Here is an 18,789-nt window from a genome sequence, read left to right on the forward strand (position 1 = left end):
AGTAAATACAAGATACAAGAAACAGGTTGGGTGCAGTGGCTCACATCTGTAATCCCAGCACTTTGGGAGGCCGAGGTGGGCAGATCACTTGAGCACAGGAGTTTGAGAACAGCTTGGTCCAATATGGTGAAACCCCATCTCTATTAAAAACACAAAAATTAGCCTGTAATCCCAGCTACTCAGGAGGCTGAGGCATGAGAATCACTTGAATCGGAACGTGGAGGTTGCAGTGAGCCAGTATCATGCCACTGCACTCCAGCCTGGGTGAAAAAGTGAGACTCTGTCTCTTAAAAAAAAAAAAAAAAAAATGCAAGAAGTAAACAGAGATGAAGATAAGTCTCAGGAAGATGCTCAAGAGAAATTGCAGGCAGACGTGTGTGCAGCAGGCCTGGGGAGAAACATGTCAAAACTGGAGAAAACAACGGAATGTCTAGGAAGGAGCTCTCTAGAAAATAAAATAAGTTTAATCTATGTTTTTCAGCATGTGAAAAGTAATAGCCATACACGTATAGCAGAGATGTTGAAGATATTATGATACTTAAAAAAAAAATGTAGGCAAATGAAAAAGCAAGGCAAATTATCAACTCTAGGACATATAACGTTTCTGTAAGAAAGAAAGCAGTCGCAAATCACTTGGTATAGAAGTGAATACCTGCATAGTCAAATGTAAACCTTTTCTACTGATAACTAGTAATTGATTCATAAGTATTTTATGAATACCTTAGAAAGGATACAGAAAGTATGAGAAAGCTAAGTCCTCACTTACCAAGATAGACGGATATACCAAATGTCTACATTTATCAACAGATTAAAAAAAGTCTAAAAATTGATAAATCAAACAATAGTGTAAGCTCTTATTTGAAATGTATAGGTAAATGCAAGGGGAATGATTTGAAATACTCTGAATGGTTATAAAATTAGAGGGAGAATTGTTGTAAGGGCAGCTACTTTTGATTCTAGGTTTGAAAATTACACTCACATTAATTGGATAAAATTTGAAACAATTTTAAAGATTTTTTTAAAAAGCTCTTCATAACTCACTGCTAATTGCTAAGGTGCTGAAAATATTAGCTTACTTCACTGGCAATCCACAATAACTGACGTTTTTCCCAATTTATCTTCTAAACCTCATATTAAAACATACCTTCCGAACATCAGAACTTTTTGGTTCTGTTGTCCAGGTGATGACCCGAGACACTGCTAGGCGAGTTTCACTGGAATTTATAAAATCTCCTGGATCCATCTGTTTGGCCAGAGTTTCTATGTATTTAAGGATAGCAACCTTCACCTGCAGAGGAAAGCACAAAGAGAAAGGACAGAAAGATGGTTATTGTGAGACACTAGAGAACATTTCAAAAATAATCAGGTGATGATGATGATTATTTTTTTATATACGGATAGGGTCTTACTATGTTGGCCAGGCTGGTCTTGAGCTCCTGGCCTCAAGCAATCCTCCCAGCTTGGCCTCCCAAAGAGCTGGGATTACAGGCATGAGCCATCATGCCCAGCCACATGATACAATCACCTACCTACCTGAGGTACAAGTATATGACAGTGTTGATGACTTTTGTTTTTCACACACAATCAGAACTTCGAGGTCCCAGGTGTTTCATTCCCAAGGTTTGAACAACTGCTGAAGACTATCTTGACAAGATTATAAACATTTCCTTAAATCAGTCGTCAGAGCTTATGGCTGACTCTTGGCCAGCCTCACACGGAGCTAGTCTTTATTAACACTGTAATTTTGTTTTTGGGAAAATGAACCAAAGTGTTTTAAAAAAAAGGTATGGCAAATCAAGGGAGCAATCAAGGTGGGCAATATAGTTTTTTCTGTTGTTGTTGTTAAACACAGACTCACACAATGAGATGAGGTTCCTTAGTGAGTCTACTAGTTGTTAGACCTGCCTTCCAAAAGAACTGTCACAAAAATGAGTTACACAAGTACCACTGAAGAAAAGACAACACCTCTGTGGATAAAAATGTTCTGTGTGGGTTTATATATATATATATATTTTTTTTTTTTTGTTTGAGACAGAGTCTCACCCTGTTGCCCAGGCTGGAGTGCAATGGTACGATCTTGGCTCACTGCAACCTCCGCCTCCTGGGTTCAAACAGCTCTCCTGCCTCAGCCTCCCAAGTAGCTGGGATTACAGGCGCTACACCCAGCTAATTTTTGTATTTTTAGCAGAGACGAGGTTTTACCTTGTTGGCCATGCTGGTCTCGAACTCCTGACCTCATGATCTGCCCACCTCAGTCTCCTGAAGTGCTGGGATTACAGGCATGAGCCACCGTGCCTGGCCTATTCTCCCAGTAATTCTTGATGTGTAGGTGCACGGAAGGCAGATGTTTGAAATATATATATCTGTGGAATGGCTATAATTGAGCTAATTAATAAATGCATTACTTCACATACTTATTTTTTTGTGGTGAGTACACTTAAAATCTATTCTCTCGGCAATTTTCTTTTTATAAATTCAATTTTAAAGTTTTATATATTTAATGTGTACTAGTTTTGATATACATATACACAGTGAAACGTTTCTTATAGTCAAGCAAATGAATGAATCCATTATCTCAGTTACCCCTTTTGTGTGTGTAGCAAGAGCACCTAAAATCTACTCTTTTAGCAAAAATCCCACATATAACACAATATTATGAACTATGGTCTTCATGTTGTCTGTTAGATCTCTAGACTTATTCATCCTATGGATCTGCAACTTTGTATACTTTGACCTACAGCTCTCCATTCCACATCCCCTCATTAGCAATTTTCAAGTATATAATACATTGTTATTAACTACAGTCACTATGTTCTACCTGTGCACTTAAGAAACAGCACATGACACAGTACACAGTCCTTGGACACAGCAAGGATGCTGAACACATCTAATTTGCTGACTTTCTAACAAAGGTTTAAATGTACGATTGAAACTTGAGAAGAAACTGTCAAATTTAAAGGTAATTTTTTTTTATGTTTTTTCTTCCCTTACTATTGATTTTAATGTCATTTTTGTCATTCAGGCAAAATAAGGTCTCTGGGAAGTGCCATACTGAATAAAGTCATGGGAGTAAAATATTAAAATAAGGTTCTGACACGTGTATATTTTTCCCTTCCTCCTTCCAGTTAAAGAGAGATCAAATTACATTTTTCTTTCATAATGAATTTTAAGAAGTATTTATAACTCTACATAGTCAACAAAAGCAAAAATAGACAAATGAGACTACATCAAACTAAAAAGCTTCTGCACAGCAAAGGAAACAATCAACAGAGTGAAGAGACAACTACAAAATGGGAAATATTGTACTGTAAACCATACATCTGATAAGCGGTTAACATTCAAAATATATAAGAAACTCACATGACTCAATAGCAAGAAAACAAATAAACAAAAAGGATCTGAATAGACATTTCTCGAAGAAAGACATACAAATGGCCAACAGGTGTATGGAAAAATGATCAATTCAGTATTCATCAGGGAAAGGCAAACTAATACCACATTTGAGATATTCACCTCACACCTGTTAGAATGACTGTTATCAAAAAGATGAAAGATAATTGTTGGTGATGATGTGGAGAAAATGAAAGTCTTCCACAATGCTGGTGGAAATGTAAATTAGTACTGCCATTATGGAAAATAATATGGAGGTTCCTCAAAAAATTAGAAATAGAACTGCCATATGATCTAGCATTCCACTAGTGGGTATATACCCAAAGGACATGAAATCAGAATGTTCAAGCGACATCTGCACTTCCATGTTCACTGCAGCATTACTCATAATACCAAGATATGGAATCAGCCAGGCGCAGTGGCTCACGCCTATAATCCCAGCACTTTGGGAGGCCGAGGCAGGCGGATCACCTAATGTCAGGAGGTCAAGGCCAGCCAGGCCAACGTGGTAAAACCTCGTTTATACTAAAAATACAAAAATTAGCTGGGCGTGGTGGTGGGCACCTGTAATCCCAGCTACTTGGGAGGCTGAGGCAGGAGATTGCTTGAATCTGGGAGGCGGAGTTGCGGTGAACTGAGGTTGCACCACTGCACTACAGCCTGGGCAACAGGAGCGAAACTCTGCCTCAGGAAAAAAAAAAAAAAATCAACCTAAGTGTCTATCAGTGGCTGAAAATGTAATGTAAATGTGGTATATATATATACACAATGGAATACTAGTCAGCCTTATAAAGGAAATTCTGTTATTTGTGATAATGAAGATGAACCTGGAGGACAATATGTTTTTTTTTTTTTTGAGACGGAGTCTCATTCTGTCACCCAGGCTGGAGTGCTGTGGCCGGATCTCAGCTCACTGCAAGCTCCGCCTCCCGGGTTCACGCCATTCTCCTGCCTCAGCCTCCCGGGTAGCTGGGACTACAGGCGCCGCCATGTCGCCCGGCTAGTTTTTCGTAGTTTTTAGTAGAGACGGGGTTTCACCGTGTTAGCCAGGATGGTCTCGATCTCCTGACCTCGTGATCCGCCCGTCTCGGCCTCCCAAAGTGCTGGGATTACAGGCTTGAGCCACCGCGCCCGGCCATAAGGACAATATGTTAAATGAAATAAGCCAGACATAGAAAGACAAATACTGTATGATCTCATTTACATGCAGCATGTAAAAAAAAAAGTCAAATTTATAGAAAGAGAGAGTAAAATGGAGGGTAGGGGACTGGAGAGATGTTGGTCAAAGTGCACAACATTTTAGTTAGACAGGAGTAATAGGTTTAAGAGATGTGATTTCTCCATCAGCCAGAAGATGCTGGTGTAGAGGCTGACACAGCTATCAAGGACAGCTACTATGACTCCCAGTGCTATGATGAAATCTCAGATGCACGGTCTTCTGGCCAAGTGTCTGCAATTTCATATTGTAGGAGCATTCATTGTATCCCTGGGGGTAGCAGCTCTTTATAAGTTTGCTGTAGCTAAACCAGGAAAGAAGGCACACGAAGATTTCTATGGAAATTATGATTCCACGAAAGATTTTGAGGAGATGAGAAAGGCTGGTATCTTCCAGGGTACAAAGGGATTATGGAATATAAAGAATTTCTTCAGGCTGAATGACCTAGAAGTTTGTAACTGACTTGTGTTTCTGAACTATGAATTATGAATATATGGGGTAAGAAATAGTTTCTCTTGATAAATAATTAGCAACAACAAAAAGAGACCTGTACATCATGGTGACTACAGTTAAGAACAACATATGGCATATTTGAAAATTGATAAAAGAGTGAATTTTATGTGTTCTCACCACAAAAAAAGATACACCTATGAGGTAATACAAATGTTAAATAACTTGATTTAGCCATTCCACAATGTATACATATATCAAAACATGTTATATGCCATAAATATACAGAATTTTTACTTGTCAATTAAAAGGCATATTTGTAACTTTAAATAAATTCATTGCAAAAACCAAAAGTTAACCTATTAGCCATCAGAAATGTGTAGTAGACAGGAAAAGAGATTTCTGATTAAAGTATTAGGCACAATTAAATTATGATAGCACATAATATTCTGATTTTTTTTTTTTTTTTTTTTGGAGATAAGGTCTCACTCTGTCACCCAGGGTGAAGTGCAGTGGGATGATCTCAGCTCACTGGTAACCTCGACATTCCAACTCAACTGATCCTCCCACCTCAGCTTCCTGAGTAGCTGAGATCACAGGCATGCACCACCACGTCCAGCTAATTAAAAAAAAATTTTTGTAGAGATGGGGTTTTGCCATGTTGCCCAGGCTAGTCTCGAACTCCTGGGCTCTAGTGATCTGCCCACCTTGGCCTCCCATAGTGTTGGGATTACAGGTATAAGCCACCATTCCCTGGCCAATATTCTGAATTCCTGAAGCAATGTCATCCTCTCTCAGTGTTAATAGATGGAAGGTGACTATGTTAAATCAAAAAATGAACATCAATGTATTTTGTTTATAATTTGCCACCATCAATAACTGAATATATTTATTTACACTATGTGAGATTCAATTAATGCAGTGCCTTGGCAATTTATCGTCATGCAAAATTTTACAAGAGTTTCACAGAATGTTATGTGTTTACTATACTAACAGGCAACATAACCACAATACATATACCATCATTTGAACATGTATATTTATCAGGATATTTTACATGGTTATACCTAGTTTATAATTTTAATACAGCAAACATGCATTCTTTTTCAGAGAAGGAAAAATAATCTAGCTGCTAAGGGATGTGAAATTCTTTAACTTGTTTGTGAAACCCAGAAAAAGAGGTCAGCAAAAATTACATTTATCTTTAAAGTATTACTAATTCAAATAAAATCACTTTGCATTGCCATTTCCCCCCACTGCTTCCTCTTGACATGTAATCACATTACACTCTGAAAAGAGATGTAAAATTGTATATAAACGTCCATCATTTATCTGAAAGATAAATAAAAAAATCTTCTAGATCTGATACTCAAGTTACATGTGGTTTTCTATAATCTGTTAAACTTTTTATACATAATCCTGTCACCCACTTGAAAGCTGGTTTTATTTTTGGCACAAGGTATGGCTCCAATATAACTTTTCCCTGCTATTCTAAACACTGATGTAAGAACTGAAAAGTGATTTTCTTTTTTTTTCTGAGATGGAGTCTCACTCTGTCATCCAGGCTAGAGGGCAGTGGCAAAGACTCGGCTCACTGCAACTTCCACCTCCTGGGTTCAAGCGATTCTCCTGCCTCAGCGTCCCGAGTAATTGGGATTACAGGTGCATGCCACCATGCCTGGCTAACTTTTTGTATTTTTAGTAGAGACGCGGTTTCACCATGTTGGCCAGCCTGGTCACGAACTCCTGACCTCAGATGATCCACCTACCTCAGTCTCCCAAAGTGCTGGGATCACATGCCTGAGCCACCATGCCCAGCCAAAAAGTGATTTTCCTTCACGGATTTGCTAATATATCTATATTAAATACGTTTTTATAAATAATTTAGGCTTTTAGAGAAACAATCTGTGATTCCAGTTTCCAGTATGTTTTCCAATAGGAAAGTTAATTTTAATTTGTGCATATCTCATTTTAATCTTTGCTTTGTCTTTCTCAAGTCTCCTGCAACTTATTCTCCCTCTGAACTCAACTATCAACCCCTTATTTTTATGTATTTATTTTTCTGAGACCGAGTCTCACTCTGTCTCCCAAGCTAGAATACAGTGGCATGATTTTGGCTCACTGCAACCTCCACCTCCTGGGTTCGAGCGATTCTCCTGCCTCAGCCTCCCGAGTAGCTGGGACTACAGGTGCCCAACATCGCCCCTGGTTAATTTTTGTATTTTCAGTAGAGACAGGGTTTCTCATGTTGGCCAGGCTGGTCTCAAACTCCTGACCTCAAGTGATCCACCTGCCTCAGGAGTGCTGGGAGTACAAGTGTGAGCCAGTGTGTCCAGCCTCACCCTTATTTCTTAAGCTGGTTTAGACCTTCATTTGCATTGGCCCATGAAACATCTCTATATACATTTTCTACTTTTTTTCTTTCTTTACTTCTTCTTTTTTTTTTTTTAAACAGACAGGGTCTCACTCTGTCTCTTAAAAAAAATAGGCTCCCAGCCTGGAGTGCAGTGGCGTGATTAGAGCTCACCGTAACCTCAACTCCTGGGTTCATGCAATCCTCTTGCCTCACCTCCTGAGTAGCTAGGACTATAGGCATGAACTACCACACCTAGTTAACTCTACATACATTTCAGTAGCACCTGAACACCACTCACGGTGGTACCTATATCATAACTTTTATTACTGTTTAGAGTTTATTATATATTATAGTTAATAATGATAAAATTACAAGCTTTATATTCCCAGGAACACCTAGTACGTACAATGCCTTGGTCATTTTGAGTTCAAAAATATTTATTAATAATATCAAGTAAATTATACTTCTGCAGGTCACTTTTCAAAATCAAACAGATGAAACCTCTTTCTCCTAGCAGCTCTAAGAAAACAACATTATACTGAGTGTAAGTTGTGAAAAGAAAATAAAATGGCCTATGCCAAAGGGAAAAGTTAGGCTTGGGAACTGAGTCATCCAAAAAACTGCCTCCCATTTGTTCATACACAGACAGCTGCAAGATAGAAGGCTACACAGCTCTTCAGCTGGTCTCCCTCATGCTGACAACGTAAATTAACAGTTTATCTTCACAGGTAGAGGACAACGATGAGACTAGAAACCATCCCCACTCACCCAGAGACAAACACATATTTGACTTCTTCCTCTACTCTATGTTTACTTTCTCTTATGTAAGATCAGATTTACTGAACACGAGATGAATGCCTGACTGTTCCTTTTTCCCCTTCTGCTGGCTCTTTCTCTTTTAAATATTAAAGTCCTCAAAACCCTCTCTGGAAGAAAACACAGGCCACAGACCCTAGTGTAGCTTGTGTCTCTTTCTCCTGGATGCATTCTCGATCTTGGCAAACTCTAAATTGATTGAGACTTGTCTCAGACACTTCGGTTTACAAAGTCAACCCTGATAAGAAACATAATTGTGATTCTGAGGCACAATTGCATTCAGAAACTTAAGGGAAAAATCAATCCTGGGCAGTAATGCTTGTAGAAATATATTTCGTGCAGGATAGAGCAGAAAAATAAAGGACTTGTGTAAGTACATATGCTTGTTATTTCCCTGACTTTAATCTCATTTAATAAAACTCACTAAAAAAACCCTTTAGTAAAGAATTCAGGAGCTATTCTTGTACATTAATTTTTTTCTTTTATGTAAAATTTAATCATCATTTTAAATCACAAATTGGAATCCATTTAGTTTTCACATTAACTGGAAAATGTGTGTATATAACAAATGAGAAAGTTAATTATAATTCCAAATGTTATGCATACATCAGAAAAAAACTTACTATTTCAGTCAAGGATAATTGAAGAAAGGGACTGAGGTTAAATTTAAAAGTTTGTGTTTAGTTAATACATAGGCAAAACTGACATTTTGCCTAAAATACCTGTTAAAATGCCTGACACTTAAAAAAAAAAAAAAAAGGTAATGGGAAATCACAAACATAAAATTAGATAAGACTTTATAGAGTGAGTTTGCATTACCAGCTTAGGGTTAGATGGCAATATTGTGATGCCTTCCAAATGTGTATCACCATTAAGTTTCTCCAAAAGACTTAGAGTCTGGCATTGCATTTAAATAACATTTGAAATCAAATATGTGCATGCGTAAAAGGCTTACAAAGGTTAGTAGTTGAATATAGATGCAAACACTGCAGAGAGTTAAGAAAAGAAATAATGCAAATGAAAACAAAAACAATAAAACCTTGGAGCTCCAAAAAGAGTGAAGCTGGTCCCGAAGTGCTGGCTTGACTGTCTGAAAGTTTATAAAAACAAAACCCACTGATTGAACAGCTTCTCATGTCACAGAAACACAAATATCAACATAACTTTATCAATACATATTTCAATTCCTTATAATGTCTTCAAAAGATCTCAAATTTTTACCTTTAAGCTTGGTGTTTGGGTCTGATCAACTGTAAATCTCATTAGAATATTGAACTGAAGATCATTTGGAAAAGATTCTCTGAAACAAGAACAAAGCAAAGCAAAACAAAAATTTAGTTAGCAAGTACGCATGTAACAGCAAAAGACTATGCTTAATACCAAACATAACGTCATCTAAAAAACATCCATGAAGTAGTATCTGCATGTGGTATAAACTATCTGGTATAGTATACAATAAATGCATCCTCAGAAGAATATGAACATCTGAATTTGTACTCAGTACAGGGTTAAAAGCAACACTACAGGCTGGGCGCGGTGGCTCATGCTTGTATTCCTAGCACTTTGGGAGGCTGAGGCGGGCAGATCACCTGAGGTCAGGAGTTCGAGACCAGCCTGACTAACATGGAGAAACCCAGTCTCTACTAAAAATACAAAATTAGCCAGGCATAGTGGCGCATGCCTGTAATCCCAGCTACTCGGGTGGCTGAGGCAGAAGAATCACTTGAACCCAGGAGGCAGAGGTTGCAGTGAGCTGAGATTGCGCCATTGTACTCCAGCCTGGGCAACAAGAGCAAAACTCCATCCCAAACAAACAAACAAACAAAAAGCAATACTACAGTAAATAATAGCCTATCTTGCCTCAACTATAGATTTAATCAGAAAAATGTATTCAGTAAAAAGCTTACCATTCTCAGAAATGTTTCTCTACACCTAAAATCTGAATTCTGACTCACCTCAACCTAGTAAACAGATATTTGAAATAAATGTTTCTTATTTCAACAATCTACACAAGAAAGTAGAACTGTATCATTGGTTCAAAACCTTCTGAAAAGAGATTTAGAATATTTAAATGCATAAAAAAACATTGTTTAAATACACAGAAAATACTTTTTATAGTAGACTAAATAAAATCTTCAATCTTCAACCTTACTTTGCCGATACCTTTTTTTCTTTTTCTTTTGAGACAGAGTCTTGCTCTGTTGCCCAGGCTGGAGTGCAGTGGCACAATCTCACCTCACTGCAACCTCCCGAGTAGCTGAGCTTACAGATGCCTCCCACCACACCTGGCTAATTTTTGTATTTTTAGTACAGATATGGTTTCACCATTTTGACCAGGATGGTCTCGAACTCCTGACCTCAAGTGATCTGCCTGCCTCAACCTCCCAAACTGCTGGGATTACAGGTGTGAGCCACCATGCCCAGCTGCTGATATATCAATTAAGATAAAATACCACCCTGAACTAGTCAACCAATATTAATACAATTTTTATAAAAGAAATACAGGGCTTGACCTAAGGAAAAATGTTGCGTTAAATATACGATATGAGTGGGCATAATTAACAATCTTCAAATGGAGTCCCATGCAGTCTAAATTGTTCAAAGGGACTCAGAAATCTGAACTATTAATATGGGGGTTAGATATTCCTAGTTATTATCAGGTTAACTTGAAATATATGAAAAAAATATTACCTTGTAACATCAAGGGCTTTCTGAACTTTTGCCTGAACAGATCCAAGCAAATCAGCACCCATTTTTTTTAGTAGTTGTGTCAGCAGTACAAACAACCAATCTTGAAGATCATCTTTGTGGACTTGTATGAAATCCACTAGCGTTTCCAAAAACATGCTGAATACCTACAGTTGATAAAGGGGAGAGGTAGGGAGAAAAAAAGAGGAAATATTGACCTCTATGTTCAATTCAAACCGAATATAGAAAGGAACACAGGAATCAGAGGCACAGCGATTGGCAGCCAAGCGGAAAAACAATCTCTCTTGCTTTTCATTGGACTCTGTGATACAAGAGTACATTTGAACTGTTATCCAACTTCTGCAGAAGTTCGACAATTAGCTATTCCATGCAGCATCACTTGGTAAAGAAAGTTTGGCCATAATGGCTGGCACACCTAATATTATCAATGATGCCACAGCTTAAACTGGTTAAAGTGAAATCTGTTTTCTATAAAATGTAGGGGAAAAAACTATAGTTTCACTAACTCTCAGTTTTTCCGAAGAGTGGTACTGAGTAAATGAATGAGAAGACTACAATGACCTTAAAGTATAAAATTTACCTGGCATAACAGACTAATTAGAGAATCCTCAGACTTCTCAAAATGACAACTGTCACAAATAATTTGGTATGGGATATATTATTTATTAAAACTGCCTCAATGGTAATTTTAAATGATTTAACTGTAACTGCATCTAAAATAAAATAAATCCAAGATCAATGTCTACATCTAAATTTTAGTGATTTCTAAAAAGTCCTAGATGGCATATTATTAGTCTCCATATCCATTTATGGGTTTTTTACTTACTTCCAATATTAATCTATTGGTTTACACATTTTTATAAGGTAGAAAAAAATTATTATAGTGAAGGGAAGATAATGTTTATAAGTGATGCAGCTCATCAAAATACTTATGAAAAGTGACCTTTATCAAGGCTGTATCTCTTTATAAGATAGTCAACACCATACTGGAAAATTAGTTTCTAGGTAAAGAAGAAAAAACTCTGTCAGCCATAATGTATTACTGGACAAATTATAATAAACATTTTAATCATAGATTAAAAACTATGGGTTAAAAAAATCTTAAAATTATTAACTTTTCAAGTTAATCTCAAAAAGTAAATATGTTAACTTGCGAACTAAGGGTTTTGCTCTCAATGTATATTTTATTTCTTGAATTTCCATTATACAGTTATAGATGAACTCTTGTTTTTTTCTTTAGAAATGAAAGATTTTCTTTATCAGAATTGTAATTAAGCTTCACCATTTAAATTGAGTTAAAAATAAAAATATACTTTAGCTATTTGCTTAAGACGCACTATACTGGTAACAGTAGAAACTATAATTAAATTTTTGAGTATTCTCTGGTCCCCAGGCAGTGTGTGCTTCAACAATGTTCCTACTCAGTGTGGATTCCTTTAACTCTTGTCCCACCCCTACCCCAACAATCCCCCAAGAACTTGGATTCTCTTAGATTCCAAACTTGGCCAACTGCTTCACTAAACTGTCTCTGGCCTTCTCCTGAGGGCCAGGAATACTGTCAAGGAACTTCACTAGACCTAGTCTATGACCAAATGCATGTAACCAATCTGGTACTCATTCTTATTGTTACCTAGCAAATCTGTTCAGTGATGTGCTGGCTTCAGTTTGCACCTGTCTAGACAGTCAACTGTTAAATATTCAGGAATTTTGTGAAGTGGATAGGGTTATTCACATCTCAGAAATGGGCAAACACTACAAATCAGAGCTTCCTGCCTCTCCCCCAAAGCTCATTTACTAGGACACCATTATCCTACTCTTTGGTTCACTTTCACCCTTGTTTCAACACTTGTCTATGCTCCTGAAGATTACAACCTCAAACTTTCCTATATGAAAATCCATTCTGAAAATCACAGACATTAGAATGCCTCGGTCAACCCTCCTATTTTATGGATGAGGAAACAGGGAACCAGAGAATTACATGACCTGCCCAATGTTTCACAGATGGTTAATAGCTAGGCCAGGACTTAAAGCTAGGTCACTTAGTTTTCAGTTGTGCTCATCCACTCTATTACCAGATGACCTAACTTACCTTCTTTATTGTCATTCAACATGAAATTCTCCATTGACTCTTCCCTCAATTTGATTTCCTCTATACCTATCCTTCTAATCATCATTTCTTCAAGAAAGAAGTGATTTTCTTCATTTTAAGGCTAATCTTTCTACTTTATATTCTTGCTCTCTAAAACATGGTCTCCTCTATCTTTACTCTTTTATTCTCTACCTAAAACCTTTGCTTACAGATGCAGAAGTCATCCCAATAAATTATCTCTCTATTGCTCCCACAAATTACTTTCTAATCGCGATGTATAACAGCGTCTTCATTAAGTTTAGTATGTTTGGCCGTTCTGTAACTTGACACGGCTTCCTTCTTCTTTCTGTTTGCCAGGAATTCTCCTTTTGCATGTCTTCATCCTGATTCTCTTTTTATCACAAGTGTGACCTACTTGACATAGTCTCTCTGATGTATCCCATGAGGCCTCAGAACCTCTAGAACAGCTTTTCCCTTACCTTCTCCAAATCTGTTTACCACACTATCACTAAAGGCACCAAACCTTTCCAACCTCAGATCTGGATTTCTGTAGTAGCCTGACTTTATTTAGTTTTATATTTTCTGTATACCAGGGGTCAGTAAACCATTTTTGTAACAGGCCAGATAGTAAATATCCTAGGGCTTTGCAAACCATATGGTCTCTATCGCAACTACTCAACTTTGCCATTTAGCACAGCCACTGACACCACATAAACAAGTAAGCATGGCTGTGTGCCAATATAACTTTATTCACAAAAACAGGCAGCAGGAAAGATATGGCCTGCAGGCTGTAGTTTGTCAACTCATGTTTGTCACCATCAGATTGTGGTATCACTCTTTGGATGGAAACAAAATCCTTTAATGTCCCTTCACTGTCTATAAGATAATGTCTAAAATACTTAGACAAGTTTCTAACTCCAAATTGATCTTGGGCTAGCTGGAAACATAAACTCTTTATCCTTGAACACATCTCATATATCCAACCCTTTTTCTTCAATGCAAGGGAAGACCTTCCCTTTATTCGAGCCAAGATTAACTTCTTTTTATTTCCTATAAACTTTCTAGCATCTCCTACTTCTTTTTCTGGACTCAGGCTAGCTACTTCCAATAAGCCTTTATTCTCACACTGACATATCCAAAGTTTATGTTCTGTTAAGACCCATTTTCTTCAAGAAGACGTCTCTGAGTTTCTTAAGTAGAAATATTTTTTGGTTATATAAAATGTGAGTAGCTAAATAAAAATGTGGACATGTCAGTTGCTGTACTCTACATAAGAAATTGTACTATTTTTAAAATTTTGTTATTGCTTTTGAGACAGTCTTACTCTATCACCCAGTCTGCAGTGTACTGGCATGATCATGGCATACTGCAGCCTAAAACCTCTGGGCTCGAGAGATCTTCCCACCTCAGCCTCCTCAGTAGGCAGGGCTACAGGCATGCATCATCATGTCCAGTTAATTTTTTTAGTTTTGTACAGATGGGGTCTACCTTTGTTGCCCAGGTTGGTCTCAAACTCCCAGCCTTAAGCAATCCTCTCACCTCAGTCTCCCAAAGTGCTAGGACCACAGATGTGAGCCATGTGCCCAGCCTGTACTATTATTTTTCAAAAATGCTTATATCCTATCAATGGTACTTAGTAAATGATCATATGCACACACATACACAGGTGACCCTTGAACTACATGCTTTGAAACTGTGTGGGTCCACTTATACGTGGATTTTCTTCCACCTCTGCCACCCCTGAGATAGCAACACCAACCCCTCCTCTTCCTCCTTAGCCTACTCAAGGTGAAGATGACAATAATGAATATCTTTATGGTGATCCATTTCATCTAATAATTAGTAAGTAAATATATTTTCTCTTCCTTATAATTTTAATAACATTTTATTTTCTTTCTGAGGCGGAGTCTCACTCTATTACCCAGGGTGGAGTGCATTGGTGCGATCTCGGCTCACTGCAACCTCCGCCTCCCAGGTTCAAGTGATTCTCCTGCCTCCGCCTTCTGTGTAGGTGGGATTACAGGCCAGTGTCACCACGCCCGCCTAAATTTTTTGTATTTTTAGTAGAGATAGGGTTTCAGCATGTTGGCCAGGCTGGTCTCAAACTCCTGACCCCAGGTGATCTGCCCATCTCAGCCTCCCAAAGTGCTGGGATTACAGGCATGAGCTTGGCTAATAACATTTTATTTTCTCTAGTTTACTTTATTATAAGAATACAGTATATAGGCCAGGCGCGGTGGCTCATGCCTGTAACCCAGAACTTTGGGAGGCCGAGTCATGTGGCTCACTTGAGGTCGGGAGTTCGAGACCAGCCCGGCCAACATTGAGAAACCCCCATCTCTACTAAAATACAAAATTAGCTGGGCGTGGTGGGCGCATGCCTGTAATCTCACCTATGCAGGAGAATTGCTTGAACCTAGGAGGCGGAGTTTGTGGTGAGCTGAGACTGAGCCATTGCATTTCAGCCTGGGCAAAAGAGCGAGACTCTGTCTCAAAAAAAAAGAAAAAAAAATGCACTGTATGATACATATAATAAATAAAATACATGTTAATTGACTATGTTATTGGTAAGGTTTCTGGTCAACACTAGGCTATTAGTAGTTATGTTTTGGGGAGTTAAAAATTATATACAGATTTTCGATTCCACAGAAGTCTGTGTCCCTCTCTAAGTCAATTGTACTTACATATAGATACATATACACCGATCTATCTTCATTCATTATCCATATCTAAAATTTATTGAAAATTATATACAAAATTTCTTACTTGATTGCCCTAACAAAAAGGGTTCTTGTCAGATGTTAATACGCTCCCATTTCCTTATCTATGATTAAAGAACAAAGTGGAAAATGGCTATGCTAATATAATACTAGTGATTCACATTTTCTTTCAGAAGACAAAGATGAGAATTACTATTCCATAATCCACTGTTTGCTTTTATGGAATGACATTAATAAAATGTCAACTGTGGGAAGGGAGGGGTTAAATTCTTTTTAAAAAATTGTGAAACTTCAGAATCATTTTTAAATAATTCAATGGAAGCAATCTTCAACAGAATCAATTTATTATCCCACATATCTCATAAATATAATTTGTTGGAAAAGAATTAAAATACTCGAGCTATTACAATTGAGGCAGACTTTTCTTTAACTCCCTTATATCTTAGGTGTGCCAGTCATCAAATACAGAACAGAAGAACATAATCAAATTAGATTAATTAGTAGATTAAAAAGCATATCTCCAAACAGAATGATAGTTTGCATAACTGCAAATAGCATTTCGTGGATTGCAAAGGTTCCAACACTGCATGAACTCTTCGGGAGAGAAAACAGAGAAAAAGGGTTAATTTCACAGTCATGCAGTAAAGTTAGGTTTCCAACAAATATTGAACCAACTTACTCTCTATTGAGAGTTCCAACACAGGGGACAGCATGCAAAAAGAAAAAAAGAAAAAAAAGAAAAACACACAAATTAGTCGCCATCAATGCAAAGTTCCTGTATGGAAGAAAAACACTTAGAAAATAAAAGTGACAAATGTTTTCAAAGTTTTATGATAAACTCAAAATAGTTTTTAAAACAAGACTTAAATGAATAGTGTGGGAGAAGAACATATGATTTTGTTTCTCTTGCACCTCCTTGCCAGGAAAATTAAGAAAACTAAAGACAAAAACTCTTCTTTTCCAGACCCTACCAATCCTTGAGGTTAAACATCTGAAAAGAATCCAAGAATAATAGATACATACTCCCACTTCTGAACAGGGCCAACATTTGGTTCCAAAGCACAGTCTACAGAATTTTTTCCTTTCTTTTCTCTTTTTTTCCTCCTCTCAGAAGCAATACTTTCACAAGTTAAAATATTTCTGGGAAGGCTTAAAACAATAACTATTGATTGGAAGTAATAAAAGTAACTATACTACTTTTTATTTTCCCTAGGTAAGATGTGTGTTATGGTCTCCTGATCCAAAGACTGCAGGCAGCTGAGCTTCCTAGAATGCTTGTCAGGAGATTCAACTGTGCCTCATTTTAGTAGCCACAGATTGAATTCCTACCCTTGCTGTCCAAGACTTAAGAGTATGATTCAAGAGGTAGTGTTACAAATACCGTAAAATGTCAATTCAAAGCAAGCACCACAGTGAAGGCAGTTCTTTCCAGAGTCAAGTGCCAAAAATATATGGGATGGCTTTTGGCAACTGATACTGCTTGCATTTGACGGGCAAAAAATGGGTCCAGGGCAGTCAAAATAAAAATCTGCCTCAAACTCCTTAATTTAAAAAATGTATTTGATCTTTAAAAAACTTATATATGGTACTTGGTATGTTCTAAGGGTTTACATATATTGACTCATTTAATCATCATCACACTCTTATGAAGTGGATATTACTATTAACTGTTTTACAGATTAATAATTAATAATTAAAGTACATATTGCTAATAAATTGGAGGTAGAATTTGAACCCAAGCAATCTAGCTCCACTATCCATACTTGTTATTTTAAATTCTCCCTCACACTGCTGAAGTAATGCTTCCAAAGGTACGTCTTATCTACTCAGTGACTGCTCACTGCCCTTAAGATAATGTCCAAACAAAGCCTACCATTTTGCAGTACAACATCTGTTGTACTACTTCACTTATAAAAAATACTAAAAGGCTTTAAAAGATACATTTGCTGATTTATGGTCTAAATTATTGTCTTACAGATATTGTGGTTAATTACTTGTTTCTATACGGGCATATGAAGCAAAAAGTTCTTTTATCAAATTACAGACATCAAATAATTTCAGCTTTCCAAGGGTATAGGTTCCTGAACATATGTTTCTATTTTAGTGTCAATGACAAAGAGTTGATCATATATGACAGGGGTCAGCAAACTATGGCCTGCAGGCTATTTCTAATTCTTAAAAAGTTTTTAAAGTCATTTTAAAAATGATTTTGAAAGCAATCAAAAGGGTATTTAGTGACACATGAAAATTATATAAACACATGGCCAGGCATGGTGGCTCACGCCTGTCATCACAGCACTTTGGAGGGACAAGATGGGCTTGTCACCTCAGATCACTTGAGGCCAGGAGTTCAAGACCAGCTTGGCCAACATGGCGAGAACCCGTCTCTACTAAAAATACAAAGAATTAGCAGAGTGTGGTGGCACATGACTGTAATCCCAGCTACTTGGAAGGCTGAGGCATGAGAATCGCTTGAACCCAGGAGGCGGAAGCAGTGAGCCAAGATCAAGCCACTGTACTCCAGCCTGGGTGACAGAAAGAGATCTTGTATCAAAAAAAAAAAAAAAAAAATCACACACACACACACATATATACCCTCACATTCTAATGTTCATAAATAAAGTTTTATTGCAACCCAACACACACATTTGTTTATTTATTGCCTGTTAAGGGTGCCTTCGTGCTATAACGGCATAATTGAGAAGCTGGAACAGAGACCATTATGGTCTGCAAAGCCACATTATTTACAGAAAATAGTGGCTGAGTCTGATATAGAACAAGATTGCATTCAGAAAGAAGATACCAAAAAAAACTGCTTGATTCTGAAGATGGAACTGTTGGTCTAAAAATACATTAAAAAGGGAGGGGTGCAGCTATTTTAAAAATATCAGAATACAATGCAAAAACTCAAACATTTTTAACTCAGCACAGGATGATGACATGTCTAGTCTATCCTTAATGAATTACATTATTGACAGAGTCTCTGATGGACAATCAACGGCCACACAAAAATATGAAAATCTTCCCATTACATTTGTCTTCA

At 37.3% G+C, this 18,789-nt stretch overlaps 1 protein-coding gene across 6 annotated transcripts in view; it reads right to left on the reverse strand.

The window, feature by feature from the left end:
- The window catches only part of CLASP2 (cytoplasmic linker associated protein 2), a 201,708-nt gene that overhangs the window by 58,465 nt on the left and 124,454 nt on the right, over nucleotides 1-18,789 (reverse strand). For 3 of the 6 annotated variants that reach the window (XM_011961562.1, XM_011961563.1, XM_011961560.1), the window contains 4 exons: nucleotides 16,426-16,428; nucleotides 10,920-11,083; nucleotides 9,450-9,528; nucleotides 1,145-1,288 (listed from right to left, as the gene is read on the reverse strand). In XM_011961562.1, coding sequence (XP_011816952.1) covers nucleotides 1,145-1,288; nucleotides 9,450-9,528; nucleotides 10,920-11,083; nucleotides 16,426-16,428 — 390 coding nt within the window. Of the gene's footprint in view, nucleotides 1-1,144; nucleotides 1,289-9,267; nucleotides 9,319-9,449; nucleotides 9,529-10,919; nucleotides 11,084-16,425; nucleotides 16,429-18,789 lie in introns of all 6 variants that reach the window. The other 3 variants (XM_011961564.1, XM_011961561.1, XM_011961558.1) reach the window with 2 other exon arrangements.

The sequence above is a fragment of the Colobus angolensis genome, unplaced genomic scaffold, assembly GCF_000951035.1.
Source record: "Colobus angolensis palliatus isolate OR3802 unplaced genomic scaffold, Cang.pa_1.0 Scaffold56, whole genome shotgun sequence".
NCBI lineage: Eukaryota > Metazoa > Chordata > Mammalia > Primates > Cercopithecidae > Colobus > Colobus angolensis.